Raw genomic sequence first — 17,639 nt, 5'->3', positions numbered from 1 at the left:
AAATGTTAAGTACAGGGTAGTAGAAATACTCCTAAAAGTACTTAAAAAAGTTACTCAAGTAAATATAATTAGTTACTACTGCTTTTACTTGAGTAACTTTACTAGGAAGTATTGTTACTCTTGACTAAAATGTCTGGAATAGATAAATCAATTGAATAACGTCAACTAAGTTAGTAATAGATTAATCGCTAACTGGAGAATACAGACTCAAAAAAGACACAGAGCAATAATTTAGCCAAAACTGTGTGTGTGTATATATATATATATATATATATATATATATGTGTGTATATGTATATATATATATACTGTATACCTCAAGTGTCAGTTTTAGCTTCTTTTAGTTCAGATTCACTAAATGAATGCTATCATACTGCATTTTCAGCAATAAATTTATTTCTCATTTTAAAAAGAGATTAAATTGTAAATTAATTGTATTTATTTTATTGAATGATTTAAAAAAGACTTAAATGCTCAATTAGTCTGTAGAATGTGAAGATTAATCGTCAGAATAATTGATTGTTAGAAAACTGATGTTCAGAGATGCTTTCCATCCAATCTGAGGGAGCTTCAGCTGTTTTGTAAATAAGAATAAGCAAAACTTTCCGTTTCTAAAGCTAGTAGAGAGAGATGTGAACGCATTTATGTTCACACTTTGAGCCTGAAAAGAGTTGGCTGTGAATCAGGACAGGGTGAAAAAGGCCAAGAAGCCACTAAAGCTTCTGACAGAAGAAAAACAACATGACAGAGAGGATGTAAAACATGTCGTTTTTTTCCCAGGTAGTTTTATTGTGAATGTGCCGTAAACAACAGGAGGGAAAGGGTGAAAGATGAGGAGAATGTGGATGAATGAGCCGGTCTTTTTCTGCCCTCTGCTGGACATTTTTAATCAAAGACAGAAACTTTTACGACCTTTCCTTTGGAGACCAGATAATACACGGAAAGACTGTAAACAAAAACATGTTTGGTTCTACCGTAGCGCAAACTTTAGGAGTCTTTTATAATAATCTGACCTGTTTGATAGTGGTGAGTTTATTCACAAGCGAGCTGCGATGCGCCATCTTTGTCACGGCGACCTTCGCCCCTCTGTAAGGTCACGTCTGAGAGGTTGTTTACAAGGCAGTCTGGATCCAAGGGATGTGCACAAAGTGGGAGCCCCGCGCTTTATTCACAACAGCTGGAGCAGAGGGAGGGGAGGTGCTGGCATTTGGCAGAGAGGGGTGAAAGGTCAAGTCTAACACCAATAAAGTGGAGACTTTGATCGTGGCGTTTATGGATGGAGGAGGCACGGCGCCGTCAGGGAGGAGGGAGTGGAGTTTGAAGAAAAAGAAGTATGGAAAATATAAGAATAAAGTATTCTTTTTTTAAGATTTATCTACCTTCAAGAAAAGATGAGCAGAAATCTGAAATTACAAACATATCAGATTAATAAACTCATCTGAGTGGAGCGGTGAAACATTTCTGCTTCATGCAATAAAACTTTGATGTATTCAAATCATCACAGTTTCTTCAACATTTATCAGACATTATTCATCTTAGATAGGATTCATTTTTCAACACTCAATAATTAAATCAGGTTATCATTTAGAGATGATTATACCTGTTGTTGTCTTATCATAAAACATAAACAAAATGTCATTATTTTTGCATTAATTATGTTGTTTCAAATAGATTAGAAACATTTAGCTTTTTAAATGGTTTTTCTGCATACAATAATTGTCTTAATTTTTCTAAAGCAGCATTTAATGGACCTTTACTGCCACCTACTGGACAAAAACGGTTGTTATATTGTCAGCGGGTTACGGTGGTTTTTCATCAAAGGAAAATGTCTCAATAAAATAAAATAAAACACATTTCTTCTGAAATGAACTAATATTATAGATAATGTGGTGTTTCTCCACAACATGAATAAATCAATTGAAGGAACGAGTGTCGAAAAATAAGATAAGACATTTCCTTTTAAAATTACAATAAAAACAATTCTGATGCTCTTTACATGTTGCATGCTTTTTTGACATTAGGAAGACAGAAAGAGGGAAAGGTAAAAATAGAAATAATTTTTAAAAAATATCCTTAATGAGATCAGAAAGAAACATTTCCATAAACAGAGTTAAAAACGAACCTCCCATCTGTCACAGAACACAACATGGTTAAAACAACACTTAGAAAAACTCAGTCAGATTATTCGTAATAAAAAAAACAAAACAGAAACTCAGCTTTTACTCTATGTTTTACCATCAATGTGAACATTGTGTAAACTTTCCTACTTCTTTTTCTACTATTATAAATTTAAAAATTTGTTTTATTAAATAAAATAATTTCTACTCAGTCAGTAGCTTCTTTGTTGTACAGCTTGTTCGGAATTAATAAATAAATAAGAAAGTAAAAAAGTAAAAGAAGAAAAAAATAATAGATTAAAAGATAAAAAAGAAAGATAAGAAAAAAGTAAATAAAAGAGAGAAAAATATATCTTTATTTCAAGACAAAATGTAGTCCATATAATTTTAAAATAAAACAAATCATTTGTTGTACACCTATACAGAAAAGGGTTTTTTTTAAAGAAAAACGTTACTATATAGGAAAATAAGTTTTAAAAAACTAAGAAAAAAGTAAGCACAAGAAAAAAAAGAACAAAAGTTAAAAAGCAAGAAAATTAAAGAAGTAATAGAAGAATATGGCTTTATTTCTAAACAAAAATTAGTCCGTAATATTTAAAAAATAAAGTTAGAAAAAAGTAAAAATGTAAGAAATTACCACGTAGTTCCAGCAGATGTCAGGCTTTCCCCGAACACCAAGCCGCAGGTGAATTTCCCCACCTTTCGGGCCAGGAGAACGGTGATGCATCATGGTCGGTGTAGTCCGACCCGCCTCTGCGTGAGTAAAACTACAAGCCTGACCATGTGACAGAGTAAAGCCAGTGTGTTTTGTCTTGTGTGCGTTTGGGTGTCTGTCAGAAATTATGCGGAACTCGCAGGTCCTGTCAGCGCTGCAGCTTCCTATTTACTGAAAGGTTGACAGACAGCCTGCACAGAATGACTCCCAACAGTCACCGGCTTTCACCATGAAGTGGTTTTCTTTTTTTCTTTCTTTGACACCCCTAAAAAATCTATTTTTGTTTTAAATGCTTTTTTAAAACTTCCGAGCGGTTTTAAAATGAAGTTTAACGGATACCTGAAGCTGCGGATCGGCGAGGCGCTTGACCTCAAACCGACCACCGCCTCAACGCGCCACACCGTCATCTTCAACAAGGCCCCCCAGACGCTGGACCCCTACATAGTGGTGAAGGTGGACGACTACAAGGTGGGACAGACACACACCAAGCAGAAGACCAACATGCCCACGTACAACGAGGAGTTCTCCCTCAACGTCAACGACGGCAAGCAGATCGAGCTGGCGGTCTTCCATGACACCCCGATCGGATATGATGACTTTGTGGCCAACTGCACCATCCAGTTCGAGGACATGATCAAAACATCCAACACAGGAGAGACCTTCGAGGGATGGGTGAGTGCAAACATCTGGCAGGTTCAAAGGCTTCCCGTGAGGTCATAAACTGCAATTAAGTTCGCAATAAATGTCATTTAGCCAGAAAAATAATAGGTTCAATGAATCTTTATTATACAGAAATATCAATCAATTAGAGTGGAGTCGATGATACAGTCCAGTCTGGTTGTATAACAGTTTAAATCAGGAATGATCCATGAAAGAAAGTTCAGAAAAGTGTTGAGTTTGCAGTTCACTGTAAAAGCACAAAATCTTGCCAAGTATTGTTGGTCTAATTTCAAATTCAAATAACTTACAACACTTGAAATATGACAAAACTAACTTACAAATAACTTTTCAGCAAGACATAAGTGGTAGTTTATGAAGAAAATAATTCATTTGTATTGATGATAAAGTACTAGTTCCACTTGTAACAAGACACTTTTTCCACATGTGAAATAATCTGCAAGTAGAGCTCATATTTTTTCATATTAAGGAATTATTTACTGAAAATAAGCTAAAAAAGTTACTTGAAAGTTCATTTTGTTTGAGCATGCATGTGGGGACAGTGGAAATGAAGGACTTCTCTTCAACTTCTACCAAAACCAGGCTCACACTGTAAAATCATAAAATCTTACCAAGTGTTTTTGTCTAATTTCTGGTGGAAATATATTACTACACTTAAAATAAGACAAAACTAACTTACAAGTAACTTTTTAGCAAACTATAGGAGCTTGTTTTAAGTAAATAGTTCCTTAATATTGATAAAAAAGTGCAGATTATTTCACTTATAACAAGACATTTTTCATGTTATAATTGAAATAATATGCCAGCGTTAGTACTTTTTATATACATTAAGGAATTATTGACTTAAAACTTCCTCTTATGTCTTGCTGAAAAGTTACTTGCAAGTTAGTTTTATTTTATTTCAAGTGTATCAAGATATTTGCACTAGAAATGTGACCAAATTACTTGGTAAGATTCTGTGTTTTTAGTAGTGAAGACAAAAAAACATGAAACCCTGGTTCAGAGGAACTTTCTGCTGAAAAGAGAAGAAGAAATAAGAGCAGCAATAACTCCATTACTGAGAGAAGCTTTAGGTCAACCAGGAGGTTTGTATTTGTTGATGCAGTGAAATAAGAAGATAACTGAACAGTTTTAAATGAGTATCAGTTTATTAAAAAGCCTTGGTAGTACAGCAGTCAACCCTGTCTTTACACCACTGAGCAGCTTTTTGCATGTTTCCACTGGTTTTTGGAACCAGTGGAAACTCTTTTAGCTTGGATTCCTCATTGCCATCACCCTAATCTTCAGCTCCATCCAGTGATTCTTCTATCAAGATTCAAGCCAGGACTGTGATGCTGCAAAACATAAATATCACTTCCAGTCTGAGAAAACATGTCTTAACACATGTTTATTGACATATTTGTGTAATTATAGGAAAAACTGAGAGAACATGAAATTATTGGCAGGAAATAAACAATCATAATGTTCATTTGAGGCCATTTTTACGTGATATAACAGTAATGGTAGAGCCAGACAATATGGCTGAAAACGTATCACCATATAAGCGTTTCAAATCAGTCGATATTGATAAATATAGATTAGTTTTTTAGTTTTAAATATCTGAAGTGCTTCCAAATTGTTGGCGTGACCTTTGCTGTTTTATCCACAATTTCCAGTTTTTTTATTCTCACCCAGTTATGAGGCAGAACTTTAAACTGCTACTTCGCCAGTTACCCAACAGGTTGTTGCTAGGTAACCAAAGAGTGAGAGAGTTGCTAGGTAACCAAAGAGTGAGAGAGTCGGTTGATACCACAACCCTGCTTAGGTGGCCTAGAAATCAATAAACTTTTATTTCTAACTAATATATCACATTAGAACTGGAAGACATTTTAAATATCCAAAATAAATAAACAAAACAACCAAAATGATAAATAAAATAGATACTGAAGTCTTTGTAAGCAAAAATTCAGAGGTCAGAAAATGGGCTTGTTGAGACCAAAACCTGATTAGAAAATCAGGTTTGGTAGAAAACCTGATTTTGGTCAGAAAATCAGAGAGATAATCATACAAATGGAAATTATTGAGCTCATTTTAATTTCACATTTGATTAATTGATTTATTCATACATGAAAAAACCTCAAACCAAAGGAAGTCTGATTAAACTAATTATTTTTTTCATCACTTTGGAGGTTTTTCTGGTTTTATCTTCCAGTCTGATTTACTTCATGGAAACTTTACCTGTCTTTGACCTACTAAACATGTTTGTCCCCAGAAACTTAAACACTGACAAACTTTTAAAGACTTGTGATGTAAAATACCTAAAACTATCTAGACTCAGAGAACACCTCAAAAACAAAATCTTACCAAGTATTTTTGGTCTAGTTTCTAGTGCAAATGTTATAGTTTTGCCTTATTTTAAAAGTACTAAATTATAAGTAACTTTTCAGGAAGAAATAGGAGATTGTTTTTAGTAAATAATTTCTTAATATTGATTGACAAGTACTAGTTTCACTTGCAGATTATTTCAATTAACAGACATTTTTCCCACATTTTTAGTGAAATAATCTGCCACTGAAATTAGTACGTTTGAATCAATATTAAGCAATTATTATTATTATATTAAGCAAGTTTCTATATCTTTCAAAAAGTTAAAAAGTTGATAGTAAGTTAGTTTTGTCTTATTTCAACTGAGATATTTGCACTAGAAACTAGACCAAAATATTTGATGAGATCTGTGTTTTTGCAATGGAAATTTGAGACAGACTCCTGATTGGAGGGTTGAATGAGTCTGTGACATCAGATGCTCGCCTATTAATCAGACCAAGACAGGGAAGTTCACAGACTAAATGACCGTAAACTAGTTTGGTTGATAATAATCAGCTGCTAGCTCCTATAATTAGCAACATTTCTTGAGCAGCAAAGCTTAGCAAAGCTTTCTTTTTCCTCCATTGCATGTTTAGAGATCTTTCTCCTGAGAAATGCAAACCAACTTCTGCGAAAAGTTCACGTTTAAGTAAAACGTATCAGTTCCCTGTTTTCATTTTTTTACACATTGGAGTTTACACTAAAGAAGTAACAAACAGAGCAACATTTGCAGCTAAGCTTTTTGAGTAAAAAATCCTAGTGGTGCTTAAACTGGACATAAAAAAGGCATGTCTTTGTTTTATTTGGCGTTTTTAGGAAGAATTAAACAAATCTCAGTCAGATCAGACAGAGAAAGTATTGCATTGGTGCTAATATTGTGGAATATTGCAGTGACAACATCGGCTGTCATTCAGAGTTTCTCATCATTCTGATGCATCCAACACTCTCTGTGACCTTTAGTGATTTGCTATGTTGACAACTTGACAGCTACAACCAGCAGTAACCATCGTAGGCGAGCAGCTTTTTACCCTCCATCAGGAAACTGGGACCCTGATCTTGATGTTACTGTTGAACACTGATATTAGGATGATGTTATTTTTTCTATACGTTGTGCAAAAAAACCTAACTGAAACCTACTGCTAAGATAATGCTTCAAGTCCAAAATTGTGTGTAATTATTTCATCGGACAGGGTTTGTATGTTCCCCTGCTTGAAGCTACTTTAGGGCAGATCTGAGAGCTTAAAAGATGAGCTTTACTACATGTCCCACTGAGAAACACAACAGGTCTGTGCTGTCCCCTGCGTCTCTAAAAGAAGGATTCATTAACTAACATTTAAACTCCTTACAGGACGCATCTCCTCTTCGTCTCAGGCCACCGCTCGGGCGCCTCGTGTTTCCATTTATTGGCTTACAGGCTTTGACTGCTATAGACAGTGAATACAGTGAGAAACCACACATGATGGCCCATGTGGTGAAACTTTAGCTCTACTTAAGCGTGGCAAAGTGCATCAGCGCGCACGTGGTCCAGACCTGCAGCAGCCCCCCTCACCCTGAGGCTGCACACAAATCCTTGCTTCTTAGATAAACCGGTTTGGATTAAAACAGCGGTGTCAAACTCATTTTTGTTTTGGGCAAAATCAAGATCATGAAGGCTCTTAAAGGGCCTGTTGTGCCAGAATGTATTGATAAAATCTGTTCACAAACTGTTAAAATATCAATGAATTCTTAAAATTAAATATTGTTATTGAACATCTTTTCAGTCCCTCTAGGATTTTGTGGTTCTTTTTGGGCCTTTTTTGCAATAAAAATTAAAGTGTTTGTGGTAGTAATTTGGAAATATTTGCACTTATTTATGATGATGAGTGTGACTTTTTACTACTCGCTTTATAGCTCATGGACTATAATCTGACATCAATTAAGGCCAAGGCAGCTGTTTAGTAGTAAGAAAGATTTTGACAATTTTTGAGAAAAATCTGCAATAAACTCCCAATTAGCACTAAAGAGTGGAGGGATTTGGTGATTTTATGTCAATTTCCACGATAATTCTCAAGAAACTGGAGGGACTGATTGACATACAGTACAGACCAAAAGTTTGGACACACCTTTTAATTCAATAAGTTTCCTTTATTTTCATGACTATTGACATTGTAGATTCACGCTGAAGGCATCAAAACTATGAATAACACATGTGGAAATATGCACTAAACAAAAAAGTGTAAAACAACTGAAAATACCCCTTATATTCTAGTTTCTTCAAAGTAGCAACCTTTTGCTGTGATTACTGCTTTGCACACACTCTGCATTTTCTTGATGAGCTTCAAGAGGTAGTCACCTGAAATGGTTTTCACTTCATAGGTGTGCCCTGTCAGGTTAATAAGTGGGATTTCTTGCCTTGTAAATAGTCATGAAAATAAAGAAAACCCATTGAATTAGAAGGTGTGTCCAAACTTTTGGTCTGTACTGTAATTTGGCAGTGAATAAGAAAACTGCATTGATTTGATTGATAACATGATATTTAAGCACACTTAGTGTTTAGTCTAGAATCTAGAGTTGCCACAGAAAAGCTATGGCAGACCGGATTTGGCCCACGGGCCTTGAGTTTGACCCAGGTGGCTTAAAACAAAGTATTTCTGACGACTATTGACACAGATCTGAACAAAACCAAAATGGCCTATTTTACCTTTTGAAACGTAACTCTTCAGACTGAAGTTTTCCGTTATGTTTTCTCTTTTTTTAACGTACTTTCGTCCCTCCAAGACCTGAATCCACTGCAGGAGTGTAAGCTGAGCCTGTTCAGGCCTGGGGCGGCTGCACGTTTCTCTCTGCAACAGCAAAACTGTCAGGACTGTCTCACATGTACAACATTTAGACATCAGAGAAGTGCGTCCAGAAAAGCTGCAGAGCTTCTTGCTTTAGAAACAAAAGCAGAAATGCCTCTCTTAAAGGTTTAACTGTAAAAACTCAAACCAAAGATTCATTTTTAAAACTTAACCAAATGTTTTTCCTTCTTAAATGGCTGAAAAGATAAAAGCTATAATTTATTACAAGCACATGCACTGCAAAAACAATCTAGTTTTTAGTTCACATGTCTTGGTACTCTTGAAATAAAACTATTTTGCAACAAGATACAAGAGCTTGTTTTAAGTAAATAATTCCTAATTATTGGCATCAAAGTACTTGTTCTACGGGCAGATTATTTCACTTATAGCAAGATACTTTACCCATGTTATAATGAAAATAATCTGCCAGTGGAACCTGCACCTTTTCATTCATTTCAAGCAATTACTGACTTAAAACCAGCTGAAAGTTGCTTGTAAGTTACTTGATTTTATTTAAAATGTGGTGAGATATTTAAAGTAAAAACTAGACCAAAAATACTTGGTAAGATTTTGTGGGGGGTTTTTTCAATGTTAGGATGAATTTCATGTAGAAATCAGAAATGCATGGTGCTTTTTGCCCCAGCTTTCTGCAGAAAACAACACCTAGCATGCGCTTTGAGACCCTGCTGGTTGTGAGGAAGTGGTGTGAAACTGGAACTTGGTCTGCAAATGTATTTCTCACTTCAAGGCCCCAGCTTGAGGTTGCTATCTGCTCGATCTGAACTACGATGGGCTGCGTCTTTTTTCTTTCTTTTTTTTTTTTTTGGTGCTTTGTTGTGCAGACGAAGCGCTGGGGCTGGTGCAAGCCTTTACACGCCCACTCTGCTGTTTATCGCACTTTTTTCCCACCTGTTGATCATTTTCTCAGAGGCTCACAGCCAAGCGCTTGTCTTCTCTGTTGGCTCTTTTCCAGTTTGCTCCCAAACATAGTGTCCCCCCCCCGTCTCCATGCCCACGGTTCTGTTCACACCACAAAAATACAAAATTTTACCTAGTTTCTAATGCAAGTATCTTAGTACACTTGAAATCAGACAAAACTAACTCACAAGTAACTTTTCAGCAAGATAGCAAACTTGTTTTAAGTAAATTATTCCTTAAAGGTGACCTATTAAACTTCCTTGAACCAGTTAGAATAGGTCTATACAAACATGTTAATCACATTTTTTGCACAAAATCATTCCTAGAGAATGAGCTTTTAGTCTGCTCAGATCTGACCATTTTGAGGTGTTTTAGGACGTCTTGTCACTTTAAATCTAAATATGTTGCTGCTGGCCACGCCCCCAACTCAACATTTACACTCGCATGTGAAAATGGCTGCAAACAGATGCGCAATTGTAGAGGCGTACTTCTTTAACAAGCAATAGTAGAAACTCCAGTAAGGGTAAAACCAGCTGACCAACCGTGCCGGAGTTCTGCTTGGGTTGCTAGGTAACAGGTGAGCTCCGCAGTGGTTGCTAGGTAACCGCCAGTGGCTGCTGATCTGTGACATTACATTCTGGGAGCTTTTGAAACGGCTCATTTTCCAGACACCAAAAAACATTAACTTATTGCCAAAAACTGTCTGGATGTTTGTTTTTTAAGCGCTCGCGCTGTTTGTTTGTTTTCTGTTGTTTTTTTTTAAGTGCAAAATGTGAATTCTGAATAATACATCGCCTCTAATATTGCTTTTAAAAAGTTTAGGTCTACTAGTGGCAGATTGTTTTCACTTATAACCAGTGAAATAATCTGCTAACTGAACTGGTACCTTTTCATCAATACTAAGGAATTATTTACTTATAAAAGCTGAAACGTTACTTGTAAGTCAGTTTTGTCTTATTTCAAATGTACTAAGATATTTGCTGTAGAAGCTAGACCAAAAATTCTTGGTAATACTTTGTGTTTTTGCAGTGCAGCCTCACGGTTCCCGGCTGTATCAGAATTTCTCTGACATTTTTAGACCAAAAGGTCAGCTTCCTTCGCCTCCCGCCTGCAGATGACTCCACCGCTCTTTGACTTCCTTAGGTGCTCAACACCTCCGCACTTCACATTGTGCTGCCCCCTCTCTATTGATTCCCCATTAAAGTATTTGTAGGCGCGAGTTGAGAAGCAGAGAACAAACTGAAAGTAGGTTAAAAACGACCCTCAACATTTTCCACCCAGCTTCCTCTGTTTTAAAGTTGTTTAAGGTTTCCTTCTCTGTGGTTCAGTTTTACTATAATAGCCGTGCTGTAGGCCCACCAGAGCTGGTGAGGTTCAGTTTGGACCTCACCAGCTACAGTAATTGTGTCAGTTTTATTTATTAAATAGAAAAAAGTCACAAATCTTATGTGAATAACCTAGAGATTATGATAATCCACTACTAACTGATTGTTAATGACTCAGTGTAATGTTGTATCAATACAAAGAGAATCTGAAAATTTTATTTCTTTCTTTTAACATTTTTTTATATAGATTGTTTTTTGTTTAAAGATGTATCATACAGGGCTGAATCGATTAATCATGAATATTCATGATTAATCGATTCTTGAAATAATCATCAAGTAATTTTGTAATCGATTAATCATTAATTGGAATGACTCTACAGAAGATGTTAATGTTAAAAATATGCATCCTATTCTACAAATGATCAATCATTCACTAAAGGAATGCTTTGTTATTGCACTTTAGTCAATAAAATACTTACAGTATTTTCCTATTTATTTATTCCAAAGAAAGACCCAGGACCTCAGATTGACTCTACAAAAAGTTGGTCACCCCTGAGCTTGTTCAAGCTTTTCTTTAGTGCCTACACCATTCGGGAAATAATCAAAAACACAAATGAAAATGCACAGCGTTTACTTGCAGCTGGAAAAAAATTCAAATGGTCACCTTTGACAGTGGACGATTTTTACAAATTTTTAGCCATAATTATATTCAGTGGACTGGTACAAGTACCTTCAAAGCCAGACTTCTGGCGAACAAAATGGCCATATAATTTTCCATTTCCACGTAGCTGCATGACCCGTGACAGATTTGAGTCCATCCTTTGGTCCCTTCACCTCTCCAACATCAAAAAAGATGAAGAAAATGAGCAAAAAAAGGGAACTCCTCACTATGATCGGCTATTCAAACTGAAACCACTTTATGACGACATCAGAGTTGCCTGCAAGACTCATTTTCAACCAATGCGAGAAATATGCATTGATGAACGGATGGTGGCCAGTAAAGCACGAATTGACTTCAAGCAATTTATGAGGGACAAGCCTACCAGGTTTGGGTATAAACTGTTTGTTTTGGCTGATTCCAGGACTGGTTATACTTGGAATTTTTTCATTTACCAGGGGAAGTCTGCCGTTGTTCGGGAAGAAGGTCTCAGCACCACATCAGTAATGGACCTCATGGATTTTGGACTTTTAGGAAAGGGCTACCATTTATATGTGGACAATTTCTACAGTAGTCCTTACCTATTTCAAAAACTGGCTTCAAACAGCACTGCTGCATGTGGCACCATCCGGCAAAATCGTGTGGGATTTCCCAAAACAACACAGAACAACCTTCCAAGATCTGCACAGAGGGGAGAGATGCGGTGGATCAGAAAAGACGGACTCCTATTTATCAAGTGGAAGGACACCAAGGAGGTGACGGTCTGCAGCACCTTCCACAAATCTTTCAGTGGAGCAACTGTAAAGAGGAGAGTCAAAGAGGCAGGGCACTGGGTAGTGAAAGATATTCCCGTTCCTGACTCTGTGAAAGACTACAATAAATTTATGGGAGGAGTTGATCTGTCTGATGCCCTGATCCAATACTACTCAGTCAGAAACAAGACAATGAAGTGGTATAAGACTTTTTTTTACCATTTTATTGACATTTCTGTTGTAAATAGTTTCATTATGTTCAAAATGCTTGCAGAAAAAAGACAGGAAAAGGCCATTTCCCAACGGCAATTCAGAGAGAAACTCATGGAGGAGCTCATACTGGAGTCCAAAGGAGAAACAGCTTGTCCTCAACCAAGCACATCATTTTCAGCTCAACCCGGTGCATTCAAATGCCCAGGGTCAGTTCCCAGATACTTTGGGGGAACAGCAGAGGAAAAGCGAAGGATTTGTGTGTGGTGCAAGCAGAATGGCAGTAAGAGAAAAACGCCACTGTACTGTTCCAAATGTAACGTTGCCCTCTGTCTTCAGCCAGACAGAAATTGCTTTGAGGACTACCACAAAAAGTTGTAGTTTGTGGTAGTGTAGTTGTGTAGTTTTTTTTTTATTTTTGAACTTTTTTTTTTTTTCGGTGGTGGTGGTGGATTTTCAAAATTGTTTATTTGTTCTTGGAAATTACTTCAAAAAGTATTTTTGACTGTTTTACCTTGTTTCAATAAAAGTTTTCTATTTGGAGTCAAAGAAAGAGCTTTTAGTTCATCATTATTATACATATTATACTGTACACGATGGTACATTTTGCATATAAATGGGGTAAATGTCATGACCAATGGTTATATTATATGTAGAAAGTGTCATTAGATGGTAATAAGCTATTTAATTTTAACAAACCCCCAGTATTGATGTAATAAACACATTTGGCACATTTGGCACATTTTTGGATAAATGTGCCAAAATGGCCTCTCCGCCTAAGAAATTTCTCACTAATACCATTCTAAAATGAATATGATTCATCTGATTGAGTCCAAATTTGGTATACTTTTACACAACATTTAGATTTAAAAGTCTGTACTACTTTTTTGTGCTATAAATAATATTTTGGTAGTGTTTTGCTATGTTTATTTCAAAGAAAATTTTGGCGAGGTTCAAAAAATGCAAAATATTTTGTATTTTGTCCCTAATATTTCAGGCAGGGTCAAAGCTACAATGGTGCTGACACCAGAAAACCATTCTATGACATCTTACCTTTACAGAGGTACCAAAAGTTTCTTCTTAAATCTAATAGCTCTGAGGCTATAAGTGATTTACTTTTGTGTGTTTTTGTCAGGCAGAAATTTATTTATACCCCCTTAGGGTCCAACAGGTTAAAAAATGAATTAGATAAATTTTTATTTGCATCATTTTATGTATTTCTAATAAAAAAACAGATCAAGTGTTAGTAAAAAATCTGCAGTGTGTGCCTATTTTTGTTCCGCTTAATTGCCAAAATATTCAATTACTAAAATAAACGTTAGTTGCAGCTTTATGTCTGCATGAATGGTTGATTGAGGCTTCGTTGCTTATGGTTTAACGATGTGGCTTTTGAGAAAAGGCGTACACTATATAAGATTATAAGATTTGGGGGTTTTATTAACCAAAGTGACAATAACTCATATAAATAACATAATTTAAAAAATCCATAGAATTTTGTTTCAATATAAAGTTTATAAAACTTTAACAAAAACTTCAGGTGTGTGTTTGTTGAATTTCTGGTTAAAACATGTTTGTTTTCATTCAGTGAAGTTACTCAGTTACTATGAAGTTACAGTTACTATGAAGTATCACTACTCTTGTTTGAGTAGTGATACTTTATAATAAATTTACTAAAGTAAAAAGTACAGTGTAGTAAAAATACTCCAAGAGGTTACTCAAGTAAATATGTAGCTTGTTACCAGAGTTGGAGAGTAACTAATTACATTAACTCAATTACATTTACTTGAGTTACTTGTTTGAAAAAAAAACTTTTACTATGCTGTACTTTTTACTTTTACTTGAGTAATCTTATTATGAAATATTTCTACTCTTACTTGAGTAAAATTTCTTTATTTTCTACCCACTGAATGAAAAACAAACATGTTTTAACCAGAAATTCACCAGACACAGACACACACCTGCAGTTTTTGTTAAAGTTTCATAAGTTTTCTATTGAAAGAAACTGATTTGGAAATAATTTATTTAGCCTGATTTTAATTTTTGTTACTTATATGAATTATTATCATTTTTGTTCTTAAATTACCAAAATTTCCACTTAATTTTTTTAACTTATTCTGTCTGATGATGTAATTTTTAAACGTGAAATGATTGATAACTCGATCAGTTACTCAGTACTTGAGTAGACTTTTTACCAAATACTTTTTTTACCGTTACCTGAGTAAAAATATGTTGAAGTATTGCTACTTTTACTTGGTTACTCTGAGCACCTCTGGGTAATGGGCTGGGGTTGCTAGGTAACAGGGCAATGTTACATTCTGGAGGTTTTTTTAGACAACATAAAACATTAACTAATTGCTAAAGAAAAACCTACTGTAGTACAAGTTTTGGCTACTCTACCTGCCTCTGATGGGTTAATTGGTTTTCACACAGTAGCAGATTAATTTGTTCAGTCTGAAGGTTTTCCACTTGAATAAGAGGGAGATAAAAATACAAGCTGCCTTGCTCATTACTCAGGCCAGGGAGCGGTAAACATCACCAACCCGCCTACCATACAAGGCCTTGCCCAGAAATCGACCTGCATGGCTTAGGCTGTCAGGCTGGAAGTCTGAACTATGTCTAGACTCAGAAAGTGACTGAAAGCAGGAGCAGGGATCTTTAAGCTGGAGTGAAAACATAGTTTTATTTTAAGTGAGTCCGCCTGTTGGTTGCGTTCATGCTCCACATGGCTCTGTCTGTGCCCTGTCAGGTTTTTCCAGGAAGGGTGTATCGAACATAAATAGATCTTACTTCAGTGATCCGAGTTTCCACTCGGTGGTTTCGGCAGGAAGTATGTGTTCCCCCGCCTGCCGGCTTGACAGGCGGGCGGTGTCCATCTTTAAAAGTTTCTGTGATGTTTGGGTTTCCAGCATGTGAAATAAGTTGCGACTCGACTGGCCGGACCGGCCGGACCCGTCAGACCGCCTTCCTGTAAAGGCCGTCAGATTCTTTCAGTGTTATGTAGACTGAAAGGAATGAAAGCTATGCTCTGGGTAGAGTCGCCAAATATTGTACTCATGTAAGAGAACACTAAAAAACAAAATATCACCAAGTGTTTCTGGTTTAGTTCAAACTTTTCAACATGAGGGCCAAAATTGTTAATTTGAACAAAAAAAAACCCTTTTTTTTCCTCAATATAAAATGTTTAAAACAAGCTTTTGGTGCCTTCTTTAATTTCAGCTGCTCAGTAATAAACAATTTCATAAAAATGGATGTGTAAATCATTGTAGATAGAAATTATTATTTTCTTTTATGAAACACAAACATTAATGTTTGTGTTTCTAGTTACTCCAAAATTAAGCTGAATGCAAAAACCTTGTTGATAAATGGTAGTCTTATTTTTAAAGATGATGTTATTTATTTATTTTTTAAAAATGTGGAAAGTTTTCATCATCTGTATCAACCACTAATGCTTGAAGGTCAGATTTGTTCCCTTTTTGCCGCCCAAAATCCTCCAGAGGGATGCAAATGGCAAAGCTGCATCCTGAAGCATTAGCATTAGCATTCTGTCTCTGCTCCTGTAATGTATTGACTCGTTTTTCTAGAGAACATGACATCTTTGTTGTAAATTAAATACTTTCTGGTAATAAACTCTTCTGTAGTTGGGCCAAATGTTAATTTTGTGTTTTCGTTTCCTGCTGGGGCTTTCAGCAGGAACGCTGAACACATGAACAATGTTGTGTGTTTATCTGTCTGCAGATGGACTTGGAACCAGAGGGCAAGGTTTACGTCCTGATTACGCTCACCGGATCGTTCACCGACGGTAGGGCGATGACTTTACTTCTTATTTTTGACGCCCCGGCGGACATCTTTTGAATGCATTCATGCAGGCATGCATGCATGTGCCACTGTGTGACTCTGTTAGCTGACAGACAAATACCAGCTGTCAGCTAAATTTCCACAACACTTCAAAGCTTTTGCACACAAACTTAATTGACTTGGTCATCATGAAACATTGGTTTGTATTAGAGGGGTGGAAGTGACTTGCTGCCATGATAAAGGAGAAGTTGAGGCTGTATGCTGATCTGTTGCACCATGCCTCTGGGTTATTATTTCATACTTACTAAACAGAACTTCTTCCTCTGTTTTTTACTGATGCCTTGCTTGGTTTGAACTTGAAAAAACCCCAACTAAATTTAAAGTGTCCTAAAAATACCTAATAGACATGTTGCAAGTTTAAAAATAATTTTACCCCAAAAGCCAGGCTTTCTTCCTTATTTCTTCCACCATTTTTAAAGGTCTTTTGTTGTTTTATTCTTGGATTTATGAATATTTTTCATGTATTTTCTTACATATTAATAATTATATTGTGAAGTCTGCGCTTTCAAAATTAGAAAAATGAACTAGGCGGGAAAAAAAGTGTCAGGCTTAAAAAAAAAAAGAAGCTGCTTACTGTAAACGAGCAGAATCTATTTATGCAAGTTTACTGATGCAAAGACCTTGTCTGATGCAGTAAATCGACCTTTGTGCTTGAAACGTCAGCATCTTTAAAGGGGACCTATTATGCAAAATTAACATTATGGACATTTTTATCCGTTTGGGTCTCAACTTCTTCTAAAAACAGCCTAAGTGCTTAAAAAAACTATTCAGATGTTTTTTGGCTATAAATTAATGTTTTATGTTGTCTCAAAACCTCTGGAAAGTAATGCAACACTGCGCTGTTTCCTAGCAACCCAGTCCTGTTACCTAGCAACCCAAACTGAGCTGCAGCGTGTTTGGTCAGCTGGCTTTATTGCTGTATGCGCTGTACAATGGCTGCTGGAAAAGACCTTTTTTTTGTTGTTGTTGACTTACCATCCAGAAACCACTTGCTGCATTCTTGTTGGTTGCGCAGGGGGCTCCACTTCTGCTCTTCAAAGATGTACAGTTGTGTAATTGTGCATCTGGTAGCAGCCATTTTCATGTGCGAGTGTAAACGTTGAGTTAGTGGCGCGGCCAGCAGCAGCTTGTTTAGATTTAAAGAGACAAGATGCCTTAAAACCAATAAAAATACAAAACTGAGCCGACTAACATCTCATTATTTAAGATAATTTTGTGTAAAAAATGTAACTAACATGTTTTGTAATAA

The 17,639-nt window shown here is 36.0% G+C and overlaps 1 protein-coding gene and 1 long non-coding RNA gene across 4 annotated transcripts in view; one reads left to right on the top strand and one right to left on the bottom strand.

The window, feature by feature from the left end:
- LOC116708484 (uncharacterized) overlaps window positions 1-17,639 on the bottom strand; it is a 26,896-nt gene extending 9,257 nt beyond the window's left edge. Inside the window, exons 1-2 of one of the 2 annotated variants that reach the window (XR_004336692.1) lie at window positions 17,626-17,639; window positions 10,527-10,625 (exon numbers count right to left, since the gene is read on the bottom strand). This is a non-coding gene — a long non-coding RNA (uncharacterized LOC116708484). Of the gene's footprint in view, window positions 1-10,513; window positions 10,626-17,625 lie in introns of those variants that run through there. The other variant, XR_004336691.1, reaches the window with a different exon arrangement.
- Window positions 2,674-17,639, top strand: part of prkcha (protein kinase C, eta, a) — a 41,660-nt gene continuing 26,694 nt past the window's right edge. Inside the window, exons 1-2 of one of the 2 annotated variants that reach the window (XM_032546336.1) lie at window positions 2,674-3,504; window positions 16,271-16,334. In XM_032546336.1, the coding sequence (XP_032402227.1) occupies window positions 3,154-3,504; window positions 16,271-16,334 (415 nt within the window). In that variant the 5' untranslated portion in view covers window positions 2,674-3,153. The remainder of the gene's footprint in view (window positions 3,505-16,270; window positions 16,335-17,639) is intronic. The other variant, XM_032546335.1, reaches the window with a different exon arrangement.

Source organism: Xiphophorus hellerii, chromosome 19 (genome assembly GCF_003331165.1).
Source record: "Xiphophorus hellerii strain 12219 chromosome 19, Xiphophorus_hellerii-4.1, whole genome shotgun sequence".
NCBI lineage: Eukaryota > Metazoa > Chordata > Actinopteri > Cyprinodontiformes > Poeciliidae > Xiphophorus > Xiphophorus hellerii.
This window is presented reverse-complemented; position numbering and strand designations above follow the sequence as displayed.